Here is a 22,422-nt window from a genome sequence, read left to right as displayed (position 1 = left end):
AAATAAGTCTTATATTTAGGATCAAAATTAATTCAACACTTAGGTCTTATATTAAGGACCAGAGGAGTACTATGTTTGAATATAACTTTAGAATGTATTGTTGGTGATGAATGGTGATGGCAACGTTGTGAACTCATGCATTGTCTCAGTTACAGAGTATTTTCACCCCATATTAATCTCCGAAAAAAGGTTAGAACGCTAGGAAAAGTTAGAATTAGGGTCCGTTTGGATAAAATATATTTTGTGCAATTTTTTTAGTATTAAAAAATGCAAATTGTTGAATCTGTCTTTTTAGTCTAAAACGTTAAAAAAAAAACAACAACAACATAGGATAAGTAATCAATTAATATAGATATCCCCCCCCCCTCTTATAATGGATTTTTTTCTTCTTTTAGCAAAGGTAAGAAAAAAGTTTAAATTTTTCATTTTCAAGTTATACTAATAAGAGAAAGAAATCGTAGAATTCAAAAGGCGGTCAATTATTGGGCATTGGATCTCACGTTAAGAGCCCCATACACTCATCATTATTTGGTATGCAAGAACCAACATCTGTAACATAAAAATTTAAATCTCTAAAAGCTTCAATCATAAATAGTATGACTCTTTTAAATTTCTGCATCATATTGATCCACACTAGTTGAAAGGCTAACATATTAAGAAACATAATTAAGAGTGAAAAAGGGAATATAATAAAAATTATACATGTATTTTTTTTTTTCCGGGAAATAAGAAACATGGCCCCATATTATACCAAGCAGGGTAAATGAATCTTATAGATTACAGCATTAATATTTTTCTTTGTCTGTCTTGTTGCCATTGTTACATCCGGATTCAATTTCTCAGGATAATCTTGCCACAAAATCAAGCACAACAAAATAACATCAGATTCTTATAGTACAAATCATCCCATAAATTTCCGTAACATCAAGTTTTGAACATCCACTTGAGCATTTTCATATAGTCGATTGTTTCATATCTCTCATCTTCAATGGCAGCAACATTAGGAAATGGGAAGACTTGGCCGGCCAATGTGGTGTTGTGCTTCTTCTTGTTGTCTGTACACCTGAACGAAGGTCAAGACACAGTCAACAATGGCCAGGAAGCTACTTCTAGTCAGAAGCTTGAGGTTGATAAGCTTTTGAGGAAATTGAATAAACCAGCCGTCAAGTCTATAAAGGTATGTATAGACAGTATATTCATCTTCACGTTTTTTATCAGCAGGTAACAGGTTATTTTTCCTTGTTTTACTGAAAATTTGAAAATTATTTGAGGATTTTAAAATCTATGATCCTTTGTGTTGAAAATTTATAATTTATAATATTTGCTAAAACCAGAGTCCTGATGGAGACATAATCGACTGCGTCTCAATCCTGAATCTGTAATAACCCCCTGAAATTCATGGTAAATAAACATTTTCAAAAGGATAATTACTTTAAAAGGCTAACCATGGTAGGAAGGACAAACCTAATCAAATAGAAATCTACCATGGTCAATAACAAACCAAATCTTTAACAGAGTAGTAGCTACTGTTCTAGGATAGTAAAGATAGTTAGTCAAATAAGAAAGGATCAACATTTGATTTTTGATGTGCATAACAAATCCCATCATGAATCTCTAAAACCCCAAAAAATAACTAAGACCAATCATGAATGGACTAGAGCATTTTAGGTCCATCAAAATAACTGCTACCACTGCCCATAACAATCGTAATCAAAATAACAGTCACCTATATCCAAAAAGGACTCCGCCCGATAACTCAAGTCTAGAATGCAGCGGAAAATTAAACGCATGTTAAGTATAACAAAAAGGCCCTAAAGTTTGGCAATATACATCAGTCAAATCATGTATATCAAAATAGAGGCTATACAGAGTGGAAAGGAAAACTCAAGCCTCGGACACCTTCTCCTTGGGACCAACACCTGAACCCTCGCCTGAAAAATGTTAAATAACCACGGGGTGAGTCAAATTGACCCAGTAACCACAATTCCAATTCAACAAGTATCCAGGGAGTGATTACAAGATAGCTAAGCGGGCAAAGTACAATTTCAAATAACATATAAGTTAAACATCTTTACAGAAAACAATACATAATAATTCAAAAATAATTTGCATGCACAGAACTTCATCAACCATCCTTATAACCTCCTTGTAACCTCTGACAGAACCCATGGGCTATACACATATAATAGGATTCGTCTCTTTTACAAGACTGCACCAAGCTCTCCAATAATGAGGTGTAACTCGGCCAAAAGTTACAGAGCTCATATCGGACCATGGGTTCCCTTTCCTTGGAATATGGAAAGGTGTCAAGTCCCTTGGGCTGACCCTTGACCCGGCCAAAGGAATGGTGATACCGAGGGCCCTAAGAATGTTAATGCCAACCACTGGGCGCCAAGTGGCGGCTATACCACGTGGTATAAATAATCAAACCTCCCACAACTACATTTCAGCACAACCAACACAGCACAATCCAACCATCCAATTCCACACAATTTTATATCCATAAAGTATTCTCAGATTCAATAATCAAATTTGTTCAACATCAATAAGATATTCATAAGATGAAATAATTCATGCCCACTTAACTAATAAATTTAACAAAACATAACTCTTGATATAGATATATATAAATTACTTTTCATACAAAAATCACCATAACACATATTGATAACATTTATAATATCAACACATGCTTATAATCACATCAACAAGCATACAAGGTAAATTAGAAAGTGGTTACTTCAAGTTCTTGACACAAGAACTAAGAGTAGGAGGATTCAAGACCCAAGAGCCCAAACCAAGCTCACTCTACAACAATAAGTTTATAAACATATATTAATATAAAAAGACTAATTAATATAGCATTAAAATAGTTTATTAACTAAATCCTCATAATTGGCTTATCTAAAAAATTTATCCTTAGAAAAATAATAATTCATCTATTCTTCAAAGTGACAATTCCTAATACTTCCCAACTCTATTTCTCTCATTCACATCATTAATAAGAATATTTCCTTTAAATCCTCCAAAAGTCTCCAAAAAGTGTTTACTTTAACTCTTAGAAAAATAATCATGTACCATCTATGTCTCCAATCATTATTACAATCCTATTCCCTTCTTCCATTAATTATTTCCCATTCATTAGAATCAATAACTTACAATATTTTCTTCAATTTACTCCAAACACCCAACTTCCACTACTTAAAGTCTCTCCAAGAATCATCAACATTACTATTTCAACAACAATCCTCAAAGTTTAAGCATTGAATCCTCAATATAACCTCAAATGAACTCAACTAAGAGATAAATTTTGAAATTAATATCATCATTAATACAAATCACCATTTCTCAACCAATCCCTAATTTACATTGCCTCAAATCAACCATCCAACTAAAATCTAAGTCATAAAACTCTTATTCTAACCACATAAGCTCTATTAATATCCTAATACTAAATTAGAAGCCTTAAAAATTAAAAATCTAACAAGCCCTAAAAATATTCAGTCTGCCATAACTTAGAAAATAAAAAGAATGAGCTAAATAAAAATAGTAGGATAAAAATAGCTTACCTAATTATCTTATATGTACCCAAGTAGAGCTCTTCCTTTCTCACACACTCAAACTACCTCTCACGCCCACTCACTGTCGCGGTTGCGGCGAAGACACGGACCAGAGGAGTGACACGAAGGAGAAAGGGGAGGCTACTGGACGGGGAGGCGGAAGAAGGGGAAAAAATGATTCAAAAGTAAGGGGTCACGTGATCCCTTAGTCAAACACTTAGTTAGTTAGTTTTTTTTTTTTTTTTTTGTAACAGGTGGGTCACTGCCCACCGGGGATTTAATTCCCCTCCCCCAAAACAAACAGTGGGTGGCCGCGTGCCACCCACTGTCAATATATATATATTTTTATATATTATATTTATCTATATATATTTTAAATATATATTAATTATTATTTAACTATTATTTATTAATTAGTAGTCTAACTCGTAATTAAGATTAGCTTCAATGATAATTAATTAATCTCATTTTAATAAACTAAAATCTATATATATATATTTGGATGTTACAGAATCAACCAGCTTTTGATCACCCGAAACTCAAAAATCACAAAATTAAGGTGAACCAGATTACTTTATTGAGATTCCTCCAACCCTTAATTTCGCTTCTTATTAATCTGAATATTCTGAAGCCGACTCATCATTTTTCATTTGATTGAAGATGAGGCGAACTTTCCGACCTGAAGTAAAGATAGAAAGCAAAATGTCTTCAAAGTCAAAGCCAATTGTTCAGCCATGGCACCAAGTTGGAAGTTGCCCAAATAGAACCATTCCTATAAGAAGAACAAGAAAGGAGGACATCCTGAGGGCAAGCTCTATCCAACAATTTGGGAAGAAGAATCTCAAAACTGTCCCTCTTCGTCCATATGTTGCTGGTCAAGGTGGCCATGAGGTACTTATGTTGTCCCTCACTCTACCTATATAAACAAGCTTTTTAGGTTGTTTAGCTTATCAATATATATATATATATAGAGCCCAAATCCACATATCTACGAAATTTGGTGTAAGTGACCAACAAAATTTGCTTTAGTTGGTAATTAAGAACTTGCCTTATATCACACGGATATAACATGTATGTGCGAGGATTCTTTGAGCTCACACTGTAGAATTGTGGGACCCACCGCTAAACTTTTTCCCTCTATCTTTCTCTAATTTCACTCTTTGATGGTTTTGGAGGATAAAGTATGCTTCAGTTTTTGTGAAAGGAGAAAAATATTATGGAGGGAAAGCAACTATGAGCGTGTGGCAGCCTGCTGTTCAAAAGGATGAGTATAGTATCTCTCAAATTTGGGTTATAAGTGATGCTGACAGTAAAAATCTTAACACTATTGAAGCTGGCTGGCAGGTACATATTCTGTAATTCTTTTGCACAACAAAAATGTAAAATAATTCGTAATGAAAAAAAATACATATAAAACTCGCTTTTGACTTTCTCGTGCTTATTTAAGTGCGCGTGCGTGTACATTTATATATATATATATATATCTGTGTGTGTGTGTGTGAGTGATGAAGATTCATTTAGATTATTTATTATCACAATCCCAAGATTACACCACGGCATCTAGCAATAATATTTTCAAATAACATTTTCAAAATTTTCATTTGACTCTGTCATTTATTCTTGATCTCTATATTTTATCTAAAAAAAATTTTAAATATTCCGAAGTATCAGCATTAGCACGACCAAATTCAAAAGTTAATTACTTTAAAGCCCTCAAATTTATCATTCACATTACACAAATTTACAGGTCAAATTAGGAGTATTTACCATTTATATAACCTAGATTTAAAACTAGAAAGATACTTAATACCATTTACAACTTAAACAATTAATAAAAATTGACAAGTGGAACAATGAGTTCTGATCATTAGAAATAAAAGATTTGTGAATTCGGTCCTTAAGAATAATTCTTCCTATTTATTAATGTTACTTCCTATCGATCTCATTCTCTATTTCGCTATCGGCCAATTAGGTTTACCCACAACTATGTGGGGATAACGCGACCAGACTGTTCACCTACTGGACTGTGAGCTCAAGTTCCTTAGCAATCAAACGCGCGCGCACATTCTTGCAATCATTTTCTTTTTTGTCATTTTGATTCTCAATTTTTTTTAATATATGACACTGACAGAGTGATTCATATAAAAGCACCGGATGTTATGACCTTCTTTGTTCTGGGTTTGTTCAACTTGATGCTGGAATAGCTGTGGGAAGTCGCATCACACCATTAGCTGTCTATGGTGACGGTAATTCCCAATATGGTGTCACCATCATGATCTGGAAGGTACTTTTTAGTGATTAGATTACTTAATTGGGACAGCACTATGATTTTTCAAAGTAATATAACTCAATATTCTTGGTAAACGGTTGCTAAATCACTATTTATACTTGTAGATCATCAAATCAGCATGTGTGAAGATGTCTTGTTTTGTTTGAAAATTGAGATATATATTTGATTTTATTAATGAGCAGGATGTGATCAACGGAGACTGGTGGATGCAATATGGTGAAGATAAAGTCATGGGATATTGGCCTTCGTCTTTTTTCTCACACTTATCTGATAGTTCAACAGCGATACAGTTGAGAGGTGAAGTAGTAAAAGAATCAGAAGGCCAGCACAGCACAACGCAAATGGGAAGTGGCCATTTTCCTTCAGAAGGTCAAGGGAAAGCTGGCTACTTCATCAACATTAAGTATATTAATGGCCAAAACCAACTCGTGCCTGCTGGTAACTTGGTCCCTTACGTTGATCATCCCAATTGCTATGATCTCCGAACTGATCATAATGATGATTGGGGCAACTTCTTCTTTTATGGCGGACCTGGAAGAAACCCTAATTGCCCATGATCGATCCCTTTGTCCTCAATTAATATTATCTTGTATGTCTATATTAGTATGTTATCTTTCCCCCGCTACAATTCTAAAATAAGGATGGATGCGAAAACAGACAAATGCGTCTTGAATATGTTTTCATTTGAACTTTCTAAACGCTGAACTTTATAAGAGCTTTGTAACATATTACCTCCGGTTTTTAATATAAAACCTCATTTGATTTTTATTTTGGTCCTAAATATAAAATTCCAATCCAATTTGTCTCCCATGTTTATCTATTTTTCCTCAATATAGTCCTTCTAATAATAGTACTTCTAACCAATAAACTTGATTAGTAAGGATATTTTAGGAAGACAACACCTATTTATTACAAATAACTAACTTAATTTATTTTCTTAATATATTTCAATTAATCAACTAGCTCTTACATTTAAGACTGGAGGTAAAATTTTCATATTTTTATTTTGAATTAAAACTTAAAAGCTAAAGATTGGCACTAACTGCATGAGATTATAACTGAGATTACTCCTACAATCTCTCACTTACAAGGGGAGTTATTTGAATTTGCATCTTAAATAGAATTAGATATGTCAAAATATAAACGGGTATCCATCTAACTCACCTCAATTAGTTTGGCGAATTGAAAATTGAAACTTGACTCTTTAATTTAGAGGATCAGAATGAGGTAGCCCACCTAAATTACCAAAAAATTTAAAAAAATTAAAAAATATATATCTTCAAACATTTAACATTCATTAATTTTTTTTCTATTGACATCATTCTTTTTTTTTTTATGCTACGCATAAGCATCTTTCTATTGGATGCAATTCTATTTGAAGCATCGTCAATGTCAGCACCTCTCCCAATAGGGATTATTTTTGTTACAATAAGGAAAGTTCATTAATCTTTTTATATATTTTATGGTAATGATTAAAAAAGATTTGCTTGAACATTTTAGGCAGCAATAAGCTCAAGATTTGCTTAAAAAATTTTTCAATTTGAGCGTGTGGCTGCTCATATAGTAGTTTTGATGACGGTGTATGTAGAAAATGAGATTTGATTTGATTTTATACTTCGAAATTTGTTTACAGGTTTTTTATTTGATTTCGTATATTATGTTTAGTAAGATTCTGATTTTTTCCTGAAAAAAGAGAAAAGTTAGCCCTTAAATAATAAGCATTAACTTTCACCACTTTTTAATTTTATTAGTGCTTGTTAAGTTATACTCCCTCCGGTTCAAAATATAAGCTAAACTTTATCCATTACGTTTCTCAAGGAACTAATTAAAATCAATTTAAAACAATAAATGTGTAAGACATATATTTGTTTTTCCTAATATACCTTTATTAATGAAGAGAATAAATAAAAGATGTAATAAATGAATTAAAGAGGAAAGAGAATATATTGGGGTAAAATTGGAAAAAAACTCATTAAATGCTTAGACCAAAGTGAATATTATCTTATAAAAAAAGCCAACCCTTTTAAGAAAGTTTAGCTTATATTTTGAACCGGAGGGAGTAACAAGTATAACTCATAGTATATACTCCTCTGATCATAAATATAAGACCCCTTTTGTAGTGTAAATTACACTACAAAAAGGGTCTTATATTTAGGACTGAAGGAGTATATATATATATATGCTATCAAGTTTTTTTTGGGTCAAAGCGTTATCAACTTTGGAATACTGTTTTTTTTTTGTGTACCAAGACATTCCCCAATCAAGAGCTAAGGATTAACACCAGCAAAGACTAAGTCTAGCAGAATGGATTAGTGTCTCACAATGTGGTAAACCAAGATTCGAAGTCTATTGGGAGATGTGCTCACATTTTTGCCTGACAAAAAACAACCAAAGATTAATTCCTTTCAAATGTAGTACTGTCATATAAGTGAGAATCAATGTTTAAGTTATTCACATTTCTCAATTTGTACTTTGAACATACTATGATGAGCATAAGCTCAAGGGGAGAGCCTAATCCCAAAAGACTAGCCTATTAGGAGGGAGAACCCATTGAACTTATAAACCCCACAACACTTGTGAGATTTCCCATTGTGGGACTCATAACAGAGTACCCCTCTCGAGAGCCGACGTCCTCGGCGGTTCCACTCTACGGCACTTCACTCGGTCATCCTACCTGTCAGAACCCTCTGCATGCAGCCCTTTCTGATTGGCCAACTCTCAATAAAAGCACCAATGTGATGAGCATAAGTCCAAGGGGAGAGCCCAATCCCAAAAGACTAGCCTATTAGGGGGGAGAACCCATTGAACTTATAAACCCCACAACACTTGTGAGATTCCCTAATGTGGGACTCATAATACATACCTATCTCACTTAATGACAAGCAATGGATATACATGAATCAATATTTAAGCCATTCTCTGGAGTGGACCAAAGGAAACGTATTCACCTTTTATCTGCATGTACGTGACCTCTTTTATTAGATGATGATCCAACAATAGTAGTTGATTGTTGGCAAAAAAAAAAAAAAACAACAACAGTAGTTGATTTTAAAATGATAAATTATTTTAACATGTAGTAATATTTTCTTGAGTATAAAGGAGATTCATAAAATCATTCTAATTATAGAGATCGAGATATGAGAAATGAACCTTACAATTTATAATCCGTAAATAGTGTGGTAATTTGTTATAAATTTTATTACTATATTCATGAATGATAGTATTATACATTGTGTTCATATCATATATAGAATAATCATTACAGGAGGTTCCTGGGGAACAGAGTATGGTCATCCGTACGTAATAAACATGGATTCACATTATTTATGAGCCGTGGGTGAGAGTGTGTGTATAAGAACCAACAATTCGCAAGTTTCAAAGAAGTGATCCAAAAACACAGACACAGAAAGAAGTGGGAGAGAAAAAGGACGAGCCATGTCTGGAGCCTATCCTCCTTGCGTCACTGGTGGCTGTACTGATCCAACATGCTGTGCTCATGGTATCGTGTCTTTTTCTCTCTAACTATATATATACTTCATTAGTTAATATTAATATACAATAATCAATTTCATCGATCAAAACCACTTTTGTTTTGTCCAAAAAAAAAAAAGAATTTAATTCTAACAAAAATCATAGCCAATCAAGCTATGTCCGATCAAAGTAAGTTTTGGAAATTATATATGATAGTCATACCTCCTTGAATATAAATATATCAGAAGCTTTAAATATCAGAATTTTTTTAGAGGTAAAAAATGGATGAGCAAGATCTGATTATTTTTTGGTTGTGGTGAGTGAAAAAGGGTACAGAGTAAGCCGGCCAGAAATGGTGGGAAGGATGCTGACGCGGCAATTAGCGTAATCAACAAAACCAACCCATTGGTGAGTGTGGTTAGGATTCAGCAAGGCCAACCTGTGTCTCATGACTTCTGCTGCAACCGTCTCCACCTCTTCGTTGGTCCCAACAACAAGTTTGTCTCCCTTCCCCAAGTCGGCTGACCACTTCTTCTTCATAGTTATATCAATAAGCATGTTCCCACCGAATAAACTATAAAGGTAGTCCAGTTTGCGACTATGCCTCTTCATATACTCCTCCGGTCCTAATTATAAGACCCAATTGACTTATTTGAGGAAATTAAGGAAGTAAGTTAAGTTGGTTATTTATAATAAATAAGTGTTGTCATTCCTAAAATATCCTTGCTAATTAAGTATATTGGCTAAAACTATCATTATTAGAAGGATTATCTTGGGAAAAAATGCATAAATATAAGAGACAAAATGGATTGGGTCTTATAATTAGGACCAAATAAAAAGTCAAATTGGGTCTTATAATAAGGACCGGAGGAGTATATCACTAATAAGGGAATATTGGCTGTTTTGCCTTTCATCTGTACGACGCATTTCTCTACCTATCAATGAGATATTATATTTGTTATCCTCCTCGCGTTTGTTTGTTTGATCGGCAATACGCGTATTTTTTTTCCTTCTTATCTTTTATTTTATAAGAGTATCTCGTAGTATACCAACTTCAAAGTATAGCACATTACCTAAGATTATAAACGTATTTCCAGAAAATGTCTTATGTGGCACATTGCATATCGGTGAACTTCAGAAGGGTTGAACGAAAAGGTATTACAGTTTATAGATCCATTTAAGTTTGTAATCATTGACGTTGTTTGACAATTTCTGTTCCAATGAACCAAAATGCACCTCACGAGAAAATCAATAGTCGTGCTTTTCTGCCGCCAGAAACACGGAGGAAGCTCTACGACAATATGTGAACATTCAGATGTAATCTAAAGGACTTTAACCAGATAGCAAGATAAATACAGTAACTAAATCATCACCATATATCGATCAACAATGAAGAACAATGGGTCGAAATGTCTGGAAAAGAGTACATATTAAATGTTTATGACTCCTATCCGACCAGAGAAGATGAACCAATCCTCCTCAAAATGTCAAGGATTTAAAATTAAGGACGCTGGTAGTACGAGTGCCTTGTGCACAAAATCAAATTCCAAGCATCTGCGTAGATTAAGGGTGAAAACAAGCCAGACTTTGTCTTTAACAGGCTAGGCTTATTTAGTATTTAGTAAAAAAATGACCTAAGCCTAGCCTGTGACCTATTATAGGTTCTTTTCCTAGCCTGAGTCTGGCATGTATAAAGGCAACCTATTAAAAAAGCCTGTAATTTTAAAATTTTCAAAAATACATAACAAAAAATACATAGGCTAATAAAAAAGGTAAAATATACATACAACATAATAATTATTTTTTATTATTATATTTTATTTAAATTTTAATGTCATAAGTAATATTTTAAATTTTAATTACGGTTAATATTATTTAAAACAAGTTCTAATTAAGTATATATTAAAATTTGAAATAAGACTATATATAAGTATAAAATTAAAATTAAAATTAAAATTAAAATAAATAAACAGGTCAGGCCTGACAGGTTTTAATAGGCTTTTAAAAAGCTTGGGCCTGATTTATTAGGCTAAATAGGCCATCAAAAAGGCTTGAGCCTTTTTTCTATTTTGAAACAGGCCAGGCTAAATGCAAGGTAGATCATAGGCCCCTGACAGGCCGCCTAGCTGTTTCCACCCCTAGTAGTGATGAACTTGTAACTTTAATTATTCCCCCAGGAGTCCTTGATGTGATGATATTAACTACTACACTATTGAATTAGACTCAAATATCTCTGATAATTGTTTTATAGTAAAAATTAGGAAAATTAGTTATGGAACAAGCATTTCACTCATGTAAACGTGAAAATTAGTTAGTTAACAATGATTTAGCTTCTGGTCTTTCCAGGCTTAGTTTTGATTAAAAAAAATAGAGTTTTTGATGCTTGTAATTACAGTTTTTATAAAAGAAAATGAATAAAGTCTTCCTTTAAATCCAAGAAGAGAGTCTCAAATGACAACACATTTCAATTGATTTAGTTATAGTTAATGACTATTTAAAATGTATTTGGACTTTATATTTCTTTTGTCTCAAGATGAGACATCGAATATCATGTTTAAATTACGGTTAAAAAGGAATTTTAAAATATTTATTAAAAAAAGTAATTGTTTGGTGGGCCAATTTGTCAACCCACCTGAAGCGGGTTTGTGTCAACAAAATACTAACCCTGGCCAATCCACAAACCGTAACAAGTAGCAACCCCGTTGTGCACTTTACCAAGCTTTTGTATTAATATGACGTTAATGAAGAGTATTGTCAACGCTTGCCCATATAATTGCCGCAGTAGTTTAACATTTTAGGCAACATGAAGCTCAAGAAAGTTTTTTCAAATTTGAACGTGTTGCTGCTCATAAAGTTTTGACCTTTGACGGTGCATGCAAAACTTGAAAAGGAGATTTCATTTGACTTTATAGTTGAAACTTTCTGTAGATTTTTTTATTGGATTTTGTATATCTAAAATACGTTTATATATTTGATTTGGTTGTTTATATTTAAAATTTGACTTCGAATATCATGTTTAAATCAGATTATGAGTTTTTCTTGAAAAAAGAAAAAAAGAAAAAGAGAAAAGTTAGCCCTTCGATTGCCCGTGGAGGATAACCTATAGTCTCACTAAAAAAAAAAACTACAATGTTATCAATGTAATGTATAAATTGACCGTTTTTTGTTAGAATAGGGCGACAAGAAACTTGAAATAGAGGGAAAATTAATATTTGGTAACTCTAGCATTATTACCGTTTTACTAAAATTACTAGCGAGGCTATTACAAGTAAAAGCAACCTCAAAACCCAACCTTTTGAGTTGTTCGGTTTTCTTTGTAACCCGGATAATGCATCATCATACCATCGAAATCTCGCAACAAAAAGGATAAGAAAGTAACTTAACATTTAAGAAGGGGTAATACGAAGCATCATATAAATTCTTGCAAAACATTTGAGAATTCTCGTTTTGTGCTTCCTTCTTATTTCTTACATCCAATAATTAATGGCGTTAAAATTGGAAAACGAGAGGCCTTGGATGTCCAAATTGATATTTTATTCTTTCATTTTGTTTTCTTTATTACCCATCACCATGGCAAGCCGAGACTCCTTCATTGGTGCCCCAACCAGTAATGCTAGTTCTACTCAGAAGCTTGACGTTGAGCAGATTTTGAAGAATTTGAATAAACCAGCTGTTAAATCTATTCAGGTGTGCGTGTTTGTGTGTAGCAACTTCAATGCTATATATTGAGCCAATTTTTAATCATCTATATTATTTTCCTTTTTAATTATGTGTTTGAACTTGGTGGGTACTTAAAACATACGGAGTCCTGACGGAGATATAATTGATTGTGTTGATATTTTAAAACAACCAGCTTTTGATCACCCAAAGCTTAAAAATCACAAAATCCGGGTAAGAATATTTTCCTTTTGTGTTTTGCTATTCCTCTAATTCAGAATTTTGATGCTAGATGATACAATCAATTATTTCTCATTTGGCTTTAGATGAGGCCAAATTCTTACCCAGAAGGGATGATAATGGAGGAAAGTAATAATGGGTCTTCAAAATCAGCACCAATTCCTCAATTATGGCACCAAAATGGAACTTGTCCAGAGGGAACCATTCCTATAAGAAGGACAAGAGAAGAAGACATATTGAGAGCAAGTTCTGTTCAACAATTCGGAAAGAAAAATCTCAAGAACATCCCTCCGACAGCGCCAAACGTTGGCCATGAGGTATACTTCTGTTATGCCCTCTATCAAATAAACGACAAGAGTTTATTTCTATGTTTCGTTTTGCTTATTTCATGACTTTTTCCCCTATTTTTAGTTGCTTTGATGGCTTTGTTGCCTTTCAGTATGCCATAGCTTTTGCGAGAGGTGATAGATATTATGGTGCAAGGGCAACCATGAACGTTTGGAAGCCTAATGTTCAACAAATTCGTTTAGTATCTCTGAAATGTGGTTCGTAAATAATGATGATAGTCAAAATCTCAACACTATTGAAGCTGGTTGGATGGTACTATATATGTTATGCTTAACCATGTTTCGAAATTTCTCCCTGTTAGGTCTCTATATATCAATTCTATCTAATTATCCCCCATTTCTCTTAAACTCAAACAATTGGGTGAGTCCAGAACTGTTTGGAGATTATCGCACCAGACTATTCACATATTGGACTGTAAGTTCAAATTCATTTGCAACCTACATTTTGTTTGTCCAAATTTACCAAGACACTTTGAGCGGCGACTTTTAGAAGTTTCAGCGGCAACATTTGTCACTGCTGAAAGACACTTTCGGCGGCAACATTCTTGTCGCTGCTAAAAGAGTTTTCAGCGGCAACAATTTGTCACCGCCAAAAGGGACGTTCAAAGTCGCCGCTGAAAGTGATGTCTAAGAAGAATTAGCTTTACCAACGCCACATCATCATCGCCGGCCGCCACATCATCACTAGCCCCCTCCACCTCATCATCGACCAGGTGCCATGTCATCACTAGCCACCTCCACGTCATTGCCACATCACTCCTCCCGGCCACGTCATCATCCAAATATTTTCACCTTAAATATGTCTTCTTCAATGTTCGAACTCGTGACCACCTCCTTTCGTGTCCAATCTTCTTGCCGCTGAGCCAGATTGAATTTGTTTATTACTATTGTAAAATAAAATATATATTATTATATTACACTTTCAGCGGCGACCATAGAATGTCGCCGTTGAAAGTGAACCCAATGATTACATTATCTTCCGCTCAAAGGTATACTTTTAGCAGCGACAAAACAAGTCGCCGTTGAAAGTTCACTTTCAATGGCAACTTTTTGGTGTCGCCACTGAAAGTCCACTTTCAGCGGCGACTTTTTTTGTCGCAGTTGAAAGTCGTCACCTAAAGTTTTTTTTTTGTAGTGTATTGCAATGCAATGACTGATTCATATAGAGATACTAGATTGTTCAACTCAATGCCGGAGTAGCTGTATGATCCACCATCTGGCCATTATCTTCCCATGGGAATGCTAAATCCCAATATGAAATCAAGATCCTCATATGGAAGGTACCATTTTCAATATATTGTATGGATCTTGTGCTCATATACTCCTTTGATCCTAAAAGTCGGACCTTGATAACTAATTTATAAAGACTTGAAGTTGAACTGCCCTTAATTGTCGCTTTGGGGTTACTCCAAAAATTAACCGAATTAATGCAGTATAGTGCAAAACTCGGGTCGTTTCACTTTGAGGAGCCGAAAACGAAATTAAACCCTAGTAAATGAATGCAAGTAACCTAAACTATAAAAAGAGATTTTTGAATTTTGAAAAGCTGTTAATTAAATACTACGAATCGAATTGAAATTAAAATACTTTTTTTTTTGTTTTTATATAAAAGTAATTAAAATGAATGGAGATTAAAGAAATGAAAATGAGACACACAAATAACACTGATAAAAATCAATCCTCCAATTCAACAACGCAGGCAATCATCACTCTAAAAGATGTGGGAGTTAAAAACAATGAATTAAGAATTATAATTAAGCTTTTGATCCAACAACCGAGCCACCTCGAGTTGCCACAAAATATTTTCCTAAAATCCCAACTTACTAACTGCAACCAGAATAGTAAAATGGGATTAAGGATGCTAAAAACCAATGCTTAATTAGAACTCTTAAATCCAAAATAACAGAATTAAAGCTAGCAAGAGACTATATGATCCAAAATTCTAAGCCACCTTAGAAAATCACAATATATTAATTCCAAAATCAATACAAATGTCATAACCACAACATTATAATTGAGATCAAAACTATAAACAGCCCAATGTCAAATACTAAGCAATAATTCAGTCACAATAATCTCCAAATATAATCAGATTAAGCAATACAATTATCCCAACAATCAGAAAAACTATCCTAACACCTAGGAATTGTTAAACAATTATTGAGTAAGAAATTAAAGCAACTAAAACTCCCCCTTGATGATCTAAGCTCCTGCCATTATTGTTGAATTGGAGAATCAGAATATCTTAGCCACGGTTTGCCATCAAAAATGCTATATTCAATACTCTATTGCAAGCTTCCATGGAAGAACAACAGCGTGAATCCTTTCCTCCGTCGTCAAGCTCGCGCTGTCCAGGTCTCTGTTTCGTTTTATCCTCCTTCGGCGTCCGCGTGTGTAGCTTCTGGGTCTCCAGCTCTGTTCTCCGCTTCTGCGTGTATTCCTCCAGCCGCGCCTCCCAGTGTGTGTGTCTCCGTCGAGCGCCCCCTGCCACCAGGAAGGTTCAACGGAGAAGATGATGAATGGTCCTTCGTGTTGCGCCGTCGGCTCTCTGGACCTCAGCGCCGGTCCCCTCCTTCGCGTGCGTCGTCTCTGTTTTTCTGCGGCGTGTTCGTGTGTGTCTCTCTTCGGCCTAATTGAAGAAGATAATAATATATATTAGGGGTGGAGCAAAACGCAACGTTTTGCTCCCCCTTTTATTATTTTATTTTTTTTTTCTTTTTTTAATTTATTTTTTTTCTTTTCTTTTCTTTTTTTTTTTTATATTTTTGAATCTTCCAAGAACCTGCAAGCAAAATTCAAGGATAAGGTAGCATTAATTGTCCTCAAAAATCAATTAATCACAATTAAATCAAAATATGACAATTTTGCCCCTATAAAATAATAATTCAAAATAAAACAAAATAAATCAATTAAGGCAAAAAGGGACCAATTAAGCTGACAAAACTCATATAAAAGATACCAAAATATATAAAAATAATTGAGTTTGTCAACTCCCCCACACTTAGCCTTTTGCACTCCTGGGCAAAACATCATTAAAGAAGAATCTAATAGAGACACTCAATGCAAGCAAACATAAAACTAACTAAGCATGAATGTGCAATTAACTCAAGTAATCTTTATTCCTAATTAATCAACAATCATAGAATACTTCAGTGCAAAGAAATTAACGCTTGAAACATAACATGATAAAGGAGAGAAACATAATAGAGCTCACATAGGGTACAAGTGTTTCACTCATCTCTCAAATGGGAAAAATTTCACTCAATCCACCTAGATTAGCACCTACCATAAGCTTGTAGAAATTCTAATATCTCCACCACTAACATACCTTAGACTCATGATCAAGGGGACTTGAAGGGTTGTAATGTCGAAAAACAAGGCCAAATGAATGGATGGACTAAAAAGTGAAATGCATGAGTAGTAAAGAATCAACTCAAAGTGAGCTTAAGTACAATCATAAAAGAACACCAATGTGCAAATTTTAACCTTTTAAGATAGAAATCCTTGCTCTTCAAACCACCATTGAATGCCTTATTTCAAATTTATTCTTTTGTTGCAACTTATTTTCTCCCTCTTTTTTTTTTATAACTTTCTTTCTTTGGCTTTTTCTAAACATTTTCTTCTCTTTCTTGCCTTTTTCTATTTCTTTGTTTTTTTTTCTTTTGGCATCCAAACCCAAGAAGGCAAAGATATAGACTTTAATGATGTACTTTTCAAAATGAAAAACCAAATGTAACTCATGCAAAACATTTGCTAAAAAAGTTAATGGAATGAAAGTGAAGGCTCAAAAGGGTGAACAAAGTTAAATGAAGTGGTTTGTGTTTGGGTAAAGGTTTAGAAATGAATGCCCCTATCATTTCACAAATCTAGGTATTAATGCAGTTTTGAAAAAGAATCTAGACAAGTTCTAGAGGTTAACCAAAACTAGATGAAAATCACACAAGATGAGAAAATATATGGCTCAAAAAATCCTTCCATTAAGGCTTTCTCTAAGATGTTTCCTCCTTAAGTATCAAGCTATGAAACAAGGTTAATAACACTGCATTAAAGGCATTCTACTATGCTAATCAACTAAGAACAGAAATCACTTAAATCAAATGCAATCAAACTCAGCAGTGCAGCATTCACAAGCATTGTGCAAAAGGATTTTAAAAGAGATGCCCAAGGATTACAAAAGTCAAGTCAGCAACAGAGAGAACAGCAACTCGCCCATACAGCAGTGCAGAACACTGAGGCGAATGAAAATAGGAGGACACAGAAACTAGCAGCAAAATTCCCAAGCAAGAATCACTCTCAAATCATGCGATGCAATTCAGAAATCAACCAATAAGGCAGAGAAGAGAGCAATTATAGTAGCAATACTTATGAAACAGGAGCAAATCCAAAAGAATTTTTTTTTTTTTTCAAAAACAGCTCAACAACTCAACAACAATCTCTCCCCCACACTTAAATTTTGCATTGTCCTCAATGCAAAATCCAAGGACAAGGTAATGACAAGAGAAAAAGAGGATCAATAAGGGAGTAAACAAAAACAAGGTTACTTTTCTACTAGAATAGCTCCCCCACACTTATCCTCTTCAATAATTCAGTTAAGCACAGTTAATCAATGCAAAGTTAAGAGAAAATAAGTGAGGAAAGAGACAACCTTGTGCTTAAAGCGCCTTAGACTCTTAAAAGAGAAATTCTCATCAATAATGAGAAACATGAAACTTAGCAAAAAGGATTGCTCTTGATGATTGCACTTTCTTGGTGGTGGTTCAGGGTCAATTGAAAGAGGTCCAAGAGCATATGGTGGAGTTTGGTGTCGAGGAGATCCCTTCCAATTATGTGCCTGCACAGAAAACAACCTAGCAGCAGTACCAAATCTAACAATATAGACTTCGAGAGATTTCAAATAAAGTAAAGACATTTTATGATCTAGGCTCTTCAAGTAGCTACAGCATCCAAGAAAGTCAATGATACTCCCATCAGTAGGAGTCAAACAATCATTTAAAGTTTCAAAACACTTAGGTTCATGTGACGTGGAAACTGAAGAATCCAACTGACAGTTATTGGAGTACAGCACATCACTATCACATTCACAAGAGTTGGGAGGTAAAAACATGAAAGCAGAAGAAGATTCATGCAGAATACTACTATTGACACAGCTAACTAAATCAGGAGGCAAATCACAAGACAAAACTTGTTGGAAAGACTCATCTACATGCATAATTTTGTCAATCAAAATTTTGGAGTCTTTCTCAACAACACTAGAAGCTACTAACTCAAAGGAATTATCATGCAATTGGTTCTCAAGGCAATGATCATTCTCACATTTGTCATCAATAATTGCACTCAAACAAGATTTAGCAACCTTAATGTTCTCATACTTATCAATAACAGCACTTTCAACACTAGGAAGAGAAACATAGTTGGCATGTGAATCATCACACAAAACAGCATCTTCATCCAAATCACTACCACTAAGAGCAACAAGATGGGTATTAGCATGTTCAAAAACATGAGGGGATTCACAGACAATTTCTTCATCCACCTCAATATCACTCATATTATCAAAAGCTTCAACAGGGATAGTAGTTATAGCACAAGGGTCAATCTCCTCAAGAAGAGGAGCAATATTACCTGATGTAAGGCACGAGTCCTTGTGAGTTTGTGGATGTTCTTGCTTCATCTCAGTCTCTTGCATAAGTGAATTTGGATACTTTGATTCATCCTTCCCCATCCCAGATTCGATTTGCGCTATATCACTCAAGAACTTTCCCAATGCACTTTGACATTCTTCTAACTCTTCCTCTGATTCCTTAGAAATTCCAGATATTTCTACCTCTTCAAGTAATCCATGGTAATATGAATTTAAGCGGTCGTAAGCTTCTCTTAAAAATTGTATCTGTTCATTCTTAGGAATAGTGAGAAATGGGTCAGGTTCACTGAATTCATGTTCATAAGATTGGGGAAGGGGTTGGTATATGGATTGGGACAAGGGTTGGTGGTGGTATTCATATGGAAAAGGAGGTGGTTCTTGGTGGTGTGCATACGGTGGAGATATATAATTAGAGTATGGTTGGTGAGGTGGGAGTGATAGGTTAGGTGATTGATGTAGAGGATGGTTCATCCAAGAGGTGTCATGAGCATAGATGTGATTAGGTGTTTGAGACTCTAGCTGAGCTTGGAAGGAGTCCAACTGTTGTAACAACTCTTCAATCTCTTGAGAATATGTTGAATTAGAAGGTGCTTCATTCCACGTACTATTTCCTGTAAAAAATTGAGAATGTGAGAGTAGATCATGATTGCTATTAAACCAAGCCATGAAAAACAAAAAACAAAAAACAAATGCAAACTACTAAAAAAAAAAACTAACAAAAATGAAAACTAAAAAGGCTCAACAAATGAACCCCAATCAAGGTTACTTGACACTTAATTACTAGGGAACCAATTTCTTGGCTCCCCGGCAACGGCGCCACTTGAAGTTGAACTGCCCTTAATTGTCGCTTTGGGGTTACTCCAAAAATTAACCGAATTAATGCAGTATAGTGCAAAACTCGGGTCGTTTCACTTTGAGGAGCCGAAAACGAAATTAAACCCTAGTAAATGAATGCAAGTAACCTAAACTATAAAAAGAGATTTTTGAATTTTGAAAAGCTGTTAATTAAATACTACGAATCGAATTGAAATTAAAATACTTTTTTTTTTGTTTTTATATAAAAGTAATTAAAATGAATGGAGATTAAAGAAATGAAAATGAGACACACAAATAACACTGATAAAAATCAATCCTCCAATTCAACAACGCAGGCAATCATCACTCTAAAAGATGTGGGAGTTAAAAACAATGAATTAAGAATTATAATTAAGCTTTTGATCCAACAACCGAGCCACCTCGAGTTGCCACAAAATATTTTCCTAAAATCCCAACTTACTAACTGCAACCAGAATAGTAAAATGGGATTAAGGATGCTAAAAACCAATGCTTAATTAGAACTCTTAAATCCAAAATAACAGAATTAAAGCTAGCAAGAGACTATATGATCCAAAATTCTAAGCCACCTTAGAAAATCACAATATATTAATTCCAAAATCAATACAAATGTCATAACCACAACATTATAATTGAGATCAAAACTATAAACAGCCCAATGTCAAATACTAAGCAATAATTCAGTCACAATAATCTCCAAATATAATCAGATTAAGCAATACAATTATCCCAACAATCAGAAAAACTATCCTAACACCTAGGAATTGTTAAACAATTATTGAGTAAGAAATTAAAGCAACTAAAACTCCCCCTTGATGATCTAAGCTCCTGCCATTATTGTTGAATTGGAGAATCAGAATATCTTAGCCACGGTTTGCCATCAAAAATGCTATATTCAATACTCTATTGCAAGCTTCCATGGAAGAACAACAGCGTGAATCCTTTCCTCCGTCGTCAAGCTCGCGCTGTCCAGGTCTCTGTTTCGTTTTATCCTCCTTCGGCGTCCGCGTGTGTAGCTTCTGGGTCTCCAGCTCTGTTCTCCGCTTCTGCGTGTATTCCTCCAGCCGCGCCTCCCAGTGTGTGTGTCTCCGTCGAGCGCCCCCTGCCACCAGGAAGGTTCAACGGAGAAGATGATGAATGGTCCTTCGTGTTGCGCCGTCGGCTCTCTGGACCTCAGCGCCGGTCCCCTCCTTCGCGTGCGTCGTCTCTGTTTTTCTGCGGCGTGTTCGTGTGTGTCTCTCTTCGGCCTAATTGAAGAAGATAATAATATATATTAGGGGTGGAGCAAAACGCAACGTTTTGCTCCCCCTTTTATTATTTTATTTTTTTTTTCTTTTTTTAATTTATTTTTTTTCTTTTCTTTTCTTTTTTTTTTTATATTTTTGAATCTTCCAAGAACCTGCAAGCAAAATTCAAGGATAAGGTAGCATTAATTGTCCTCAAAAATCAATTAATCACAATTAAATCAAAATATGACAATTTTGCCCCTATAAAATAATAATTCAAAATAAAACAAAATAAATCAATTAAGGCAAAAAGGGACCAATTAAGCTGACAAAACTCATATAAAAGATACCAAAATATATAAAAATAATTGAGTTTGTCACGGACCTTGATAACTAATTTATAAAGACTGAAAAAGAAAATAGTTTAGTTAGTTATCTGTTAGAAATGTGTTAGTTTCTTAAAATACCATTTAATTAATCATTTGCATTAGAAACTATCTCTAAGGAAGAAAATCCCCTTAATAAGTACTATTAATAGAGATGATTTGGAGACTTTTGGAGACAGTGAATTGGAGTATTATATCCTTAAGACCAAATCCATGTTAGCTTCTACATTTAAAATCGGAGGAGTATATAGCTTGTGAATAGTATAGCTTGTTAATGATTTGATGCTGACAATAAAAAGGATAAACTCAATGGAGACTGGTGGATGCAATATGGAGCGGACAAAGTTATGGGATATTGGCCTTCATCCATATGCACACACCTCTCTGATCGTGCATCATTGATGGAGTGGGGAGGTGAAATAATAAACTCAGAACATAATGGACAACACACAAGAACACAAATGGGAAGTGGGCATTTTCCTAGAGAAGGATATGGCAAAGCAAGCTATTTCAACAACATCAAAATTGTTAATCGCAAAAATCAATTGGTGCGTCCTACTAACATTATGCCTTACTCTGATAATGCCAACTGTTATTCTATCCAAACCGGCTCTTCTCGTCGATGGGGCACTTTCTTCTATTATGGGGGTCCTGGTAGAAACCCTAGCTGCCCTTGATGTTGTATAGTAGTTATAAGGTTGTATTAGAATTTCTATCAAGTATTTGATATGTTTCTCGGTCTTCTTGGTTGGTCTCAGATGCTCTGTACA

General features: G+C 34.4%; 1 protein-coding gene across 1 annotated transcript; it reads left to right on the top strand.

Annotated features, from left to right (window-relative positions):
* The first annotated feature begins 988 nt into the window (after positions 1-988).
* On the top strand, positions 989-6,407 carry LOC114734414 (uncharacterized). The gene is made up of 6 exons (XM_028922050.1): positions 989-1,177; positions 4,221-4,451; positions 4,743-4,904; positions 5,533-5,586; positions 5,692-5,844; positions 6,033-6,407. The coding sequence occupies exons 1-6, from the start codon at positions 989-991 to the stop codon at positions 6,405-6,407; spliced, it is 1,164 nt and encodes a 387-aa protein (XP_028777883.1).
* Positions 6,408-22,422: the final 16,015 nt, after the last annotated feature.

The sequence above is a fragment of the Neltuma alba genome, unplaced genomic scaffold, assembly GCF_004799145.2.
Source record: "Neltuma alba isolate B1F8T4 unplaced genomic scaffold, ASM479914v2 tig00013092_pilon, whole genome shotgun sequence".
Classification (NCBI taxonomy): domain Eukaryota; kingdom Viridiplantae; phylum Streptophyta; class Magnoliopsida; order Fabales; family Fabaceae; genus Neltuma; species Neltuma alba.
The sequence above is the reverse complement of the archived record's forward strand: the minus strand, read 5'-3'. Positions and strand labels throughout refer to the sequence as shown.

What these genes read in the sequence shown, in the direction of transcription:
- LOC114734414 (XM_028922050.1), top strand. Translation starts at nt 989, where the DNA reads ATGGCAGCAACATTAGGAAATGGGAAGACTTGGCCGGCCAATGTGGTG. An exon ending in CTGGTCAAGGTGGCCATGAG is followed by an intron (nt 4,452 to 4,742) that starts GTACTTATGTTG and finishes TGGAGGATAAAG; the next exon opens with TATGCTTCAGTTTTTGTGAA. An exon ending in GACTGTTCACCTACTGGACT is followed by an intron (nt 5,587 to 5,691) that starts GTGAGCTCAAGT and finishes TGACACTGACAG; the next exon opens with AGTGATTCATATAAAAGCAC.